Source organism: Pundamilia nyererei, unplaced genomic scaffold (assembly GCF_000239375.1).
Source record: "Pundamilia nyererei isolate P.nyererei 1_Seehausen unplaced genomic scaffold, PunNye1.0 scaffold01382, whole genome shotgun sequence".
Lineage (NCBI taxonomy): Eukaryota > Metazoa > Chordata > Actinopteri > Cichliformes > Cichlidae > Pundamilia > Pundamilia nyererei.
This window is the reverse complement of record NW_005188783.1, coordinates 7,024-11,960: the sequence shown is the minus strand read 5'-3', so window position 1 is coordinate 11,960 and position 4,937 is coordinate 7,024. Positions and strand designations below refer to the sequence as shown.

The following is a 4,937-nucleotide window of genomic DNA, read 5'->3' as shown; positions in this document are numbered from 1 at the left end:
ACATATATATATATATATATATATATACACACATAATTATTACATTACTTCTGTGTTGTTCATTTTCACGGTTTCATGTAAAATAGTATTTTATGAACTTTGTACCAGTAGTAGACTTACACATAATAGACTAATAGATGGACTAATCAAGAAGGCAATTAATCCAGCGCCCTGTTTTTCTCCTCAGATTTAGCAAACAAAAACAAAAAGAAAGCAGTATTTGAATAATAAAAAATGAGTTTTCTATATTTTTGTTCTAAATTCAAATGACAGTTCAGTTTTTAAAATATCCTACTTTAATCTCTCTTGCTTTCTGCTGACTCTTGGTGTGAGCTCCTCACTGAAGCTAACACACTGAAAGGAACAATGGTATATTATGCATGTTTATGTAATATTACAGTTTTACAGTGTCCATTTGTATCAGCAACAATAACAGAACTTTGAGCAAGTTAATCACAAAAAAGTCAGACTAGTCAACAAACATGACAAAAAACAGCAATTTACCCAGACTGCTGGATTTTTACATGAGACACTTTTTCAGAATAACAAGAACTATTTTTCAATAAGGTGCTTCAGTAGCTCTGGTTTCAATACAATGAGATCCTTACAGTTCCTCTATGGAATCATTTTACATCATTTTACATTTTTTATTTTAATACCGTCCTCCACCAGCCCAGCTAAATTTAACATAGTTTTCTCACAACACTCTTTGGACTTCTACACAGAGAAAGTTCATAACAATTCCTCTTTTAAAATCAGGTATTTATTTATGCTGTAAACCTTAAAACAATAACAGGGAAATGAGTGCATGATTTAAATATAATATTTATAATTATTTTGTTGAGTCCAGACACACAAATCTTAACTACCTTATCTGTGTGTTAAGGTAATTTGGTATGAAATATGCTTTTTTTTATATTCCTTATTTTATCTAAACAGATGTTGAAGATACAGAAGGTTGATTTTTTGACTCAGCTGAAATGCTTTGATAAGATACAAAATGCCGTTCTTTGAGAAGGTTTCGTTTTTGTTGGTTTGTTTTCCTTCTAAAAATAAAATAAATTGTACCACAGATGACACAGATGAGCAGTACAGCTGCTAATATTCCCACTATCAATCCAACAGTGCTGAAGCCTTCTTTACTCTCTGGCTGTGGATGCACAGTTGGCGCCTGAAGATCAGACTTGTAAAAAGCTGATGGAAAGGACATAGAAAAAAAATATTACTTCAAACCAGAGTGAGATATCCAACAGGTTTTAACTTGAACTGAACTATGTTCGCTGGTATGGACAAAGTGTTAGAGTTGTACATGACAACCAAATAATAAACATCTCACACCCCTCCAATTAACATGGCAGTCAGTGTAACAGGCAACCAACTTTGAAAATGGAAAGAATACTAAACATCAACTTACCACTGACATTGAGTTGACATTTGGCAGAGTACGCGCAATCATCTGTCAGCACTTTACAAACGTACAGACCCGAGTCATCAGTCCTGAGTCTGGAAAGTTGAAGTCTGATTCGTCCTTCTCTGAGGGCGTCTTTGTCACTCTGGACTCGTCCTGAAAACTTTTCATCCTGACACTTTGACACCTCAACACCTTCACAAACAATATACACAACTTTACGTTTAACTATAGTTATTAGTTCACAGAGGATGTCCATGTTGATCCAGGATGTGCCAAGTTTGGTTGAGAATTCTAGTGTGATGTTGTGGTTCTCCTGTGCCTGATAGGACGTCTGTATCACATTCTGCTCAGGTTGTACTATTGAGAAGACAGAGGTGGAAAAAGCAGTGCACAGGGTGACAATTTAAAAAGGGCTTAAAGTATAATGAAAGGTCTCAGCAGCCCAAATCCAGGTCTTGAGAAATAACCCTTTTCAGTGCAACAGGTGTAACCATAATTTGAAAAACAAATACCAACAATTTCCACCAAATGAGCTTACCAATGTCAGCAAGATCATTTATGTCAGAGCTTTCAGTGTTCCCTTCACACCAGTACAGACCCGAGTCATCACTCCTGTGGCTGCACTGTTTGATTCGTCCTTCTCCGAGGGCGTCTTTGTCACTCTGGACTCCTGGAATCATTTTCTGAGACTCTGAAACCTCAACACCATCATGAACCTGATACAGAGCTGAAATATTATGTTAGGAGTTTTGTTGTAAACATCCACTCCAGTGTGATCTAAAATCTAAGCACCAGTGAAAGGTAGATCCAGAAAGATTAATGTAATAAATTCTGTTAGTGAGGTGAAATTGTGTTAATAAAGTGAAGCCATAAACTAACCATAGATGAACATGGACAGCAGGATCACTGGGTTCATCTTCTCTCTGTTAGGGAAAATATTTGACATGTAACAATTATCAGCGTTTTCAGTAACCACTTTGGTAATCCTTCACTGTTACTTATTAGAAGATTAGTCAGCAGTACATGATGGAGTGTGTGCTTTTGAAATTCGAGAGAAAATAGTTTCACAAGGATAAGTTGTGTAAAATTAAACCAGATTCTGCCCAAACAAATACAAATATATTGTTATGGACATAATTTCATATAAGTGCCAGAAAAGGGAAGTTGCCTCTATGCTTAAATATAATACAAAATTACATCATTTACACAGAAACAACAAAGTGATAAATGCAGAATGACAAAAGCTGAAAACAACAACAAAAACAAAAACAATAACGAAACTAATTAATTCTTTAAACACTGACTCTTTTGATAAAAGTACAATAATTTACAGTATATGTAGTAAAGTTTTTTATGAGCCAGGACATGTAATAATTGAATAAACTGCCTTGTTTTCCCTCCACACTCCAGAATTTCAGTTCCTCTGACAGTCTGCAGGCCACAGACATCACAGTATCACACACATGACTTTGTTACTTTTCAGTTTCTATTTCACTGTGGCATCAAGACAAAGGGTCATCAACCCCAGAAAATCTTTGATAGTATTGCAGAAAAGAATATCTTATTATTAATAATAATAATTACTACTTCTACTAATAAATAAATAAGTAAATAAATAAATAAATACCTCCAGCGTGATGAGTAGCTTGTTTCAACAGAAAAAAGGGAGCAAGTGGAACAACAGAACTTGATGAGAAACAAACAGCTCGACAGTGGGACTTAGATGCACACACCTTTTTTATATAAGGGAAAGGGGTTGGTGCTTCAGTCACAAGCAAAACACAAATTTTCACACCCAGTGGGAGTGGCCAGTCTCACAGATATTGCTGTGTTTCAGTAATGAGCTTCTACAAACCACATCTGATACGTCACATTAGTTGACCATACCTGACTAACCAGACGTTTAATTCTCACAATATTTCTTTTTTATTTTAAATCCAAGTAAAGGGCAGTTTTCTTTCCTTCCTGTATCAAACCTAACTGTAGTAGTAGTAGCAGTATTTCCATAGGGGCGTTTCTGGTTTAAGATTTAAAGAGACATGTTTTTTGTTCGTGTTTTACACAAAACAGAAGCGCTCTTGTATTAAATGGCACAAATATATAAAATAAAAAAGGTATGATAGCATGCACAGAACAGATTTCTTCTGCTTCATCTGTCTTTTCATCACTGTAACAAGCACATTTTATTTAATTTCATTTGTTTATTTTTCTCATGTCGACTAAGCGTGATCTGCATGTCTGATCCCGCTCTTCTTCCAAGCGCTTAGAAAAGCAGTCAGGTAAGAGGGCGACCGAAGTAAAGCGCAAAACTTTTTTCAGGGGGGAGGGAAGAGGTTTTTTTTTTTGTGATCAGCTGCACTACCTCATCTAATCAGAAACTCCACTTTTGGTTTAAAACTATGCGTTGTTATCCTTTAGACAGAAAACATTGCTGTGAATATGAAAGCAAAATGCACCTACAGCATTAATGGTTAGTGATTTCAAAGAATTTTTAAATAAGCATATATGAATGTCACTTTAACTATTGTGTTTAAGTGAAAATGAGAATGGGTCTTATTATACAATGTACCCAATGTAATATCAAAATATGTTTACCCTTTATTCAAAATGTCACGCTCTCTGGTTCATCTGTATTTAATTATGCTTAAAGTATCAGAGTGAAATTTAAAACTAAACTACCTTTGCACTGTATCCACACACCTGATAGTGGACATATTTCACAAAAAAAGGATAATAATATTTAATGTGTTTAATCACGATCCTATCAACCTACAGACTTTCAAATTTGATCTATAATTAGTAAAGCATAATTAAACACTGTATAACATGACAGTGACATTACAGATTTCTAATAAAAGTAAAAAGAGAGTGAAATAAAAAACAGTTTCAGCAGTTTTAAATGTTCTGAGATAAAGTTTACATTCCCAGCACAAATTCTTGTAAACATCACGTTGAAACACCAAAACATGTTTGACTTACTGAACTGAGATCATCACATGACTCAGGGCATGGCACAAGCTTTTTGCGTGACTTTTAAGTATGCTTCCTCTTTAACAAATTAAGGTCTAACTTTATTTGTCATGACTCAAAACATTGCTGTTTGCTTCTCAGTTCCTCCAGATTCTTGGCTGTCCTCTGCTCACTTCCTAGATCCAGTCTGTTTCGCTGTTGTTGTTTTAAATAAATCCCCTCAGGCCTGTCTTCTTCTACGTGTCTGCCAGCTGTCCTCACACTTTTCCTCCTCCTGCTCACAGCTGACACCAGTCTAAACTCTACTTGTTATGTCTCATCTCAGTCACCTATAAGCTCTATTTACCTTCATTTAATTCTCTATACAACTTCTAAGTTTAAACATTATTTCATCTCCTTTTCTGTTACCAAAATGATCTCTTTAATGTTTCTCTGACGTTCACACTTTCAATCTGTGTTTCTTCACATCTGTGTTTAATTCTGAGCCTCATTCTGCGAGTCATTCCTTCTCTTTGTGTGACATAAATCATTAAACAGACCTTTCTCTCTGATGTCT

The 4,937-nt window shown here is 35.1% G+C and overlaps 1 protein-coding gene across 1 annotated transcript; it reads right to left on the bottom strand.

The window, feature by feature from the left end:
* Positions 1–370: 370 nt before the first annotated feature.
* LOC102199172 (uncharacterized) lies at positions 371–3,126 on the bottom strand. The gene is made up of 5 exons (XM_005755402.1): positions 3,039–3,126; positions 2,291–2,334; positions 1,950–2,138; positions 1,415–1,768; positions 371–1,194 (listed from the first exon to the last, which is right to left on the bottom strand). The coding sequence occupies exons 2-5, from the start codon at positions 2,325–2,327 to the stop codon at positions 932–934; spliced, it is 843 nt and encodes a 280-aa protein (XP_005755459.1). The 5' UTR covers positions 2,328–2,334; positions 3,039–3,126; the 3' UTR covers positions 371–931.
* Between the last annotated feature and the right edge of the window lie 1,811 nt (positions 3,127–4,937).

Excerpts from the sequence above, each read along its gene's own strand:
- LOC102199172 (XM_005755402.1), bottom strand. The coding sequence starts at position 2,327 with ATGAACCCAGTGATCCTGCTGTCCATGTTCATCTATG. Across the intron at positions 1,769-1,949 it reads AAATGATCTTGCTGACATTG|TACAACCTGAGCAGAATGTG; the intron begins GTAAGCTCATTT and ends TCTTCTCAATAG. Across the intron at positions 1,195-1,414 it reads ATGTCAACTCAATGTCAGTG|CTTTTTACAAGTCTGATCTT; the intron begins GTAAGTTGATGT and ends CCTTTCCATCAG.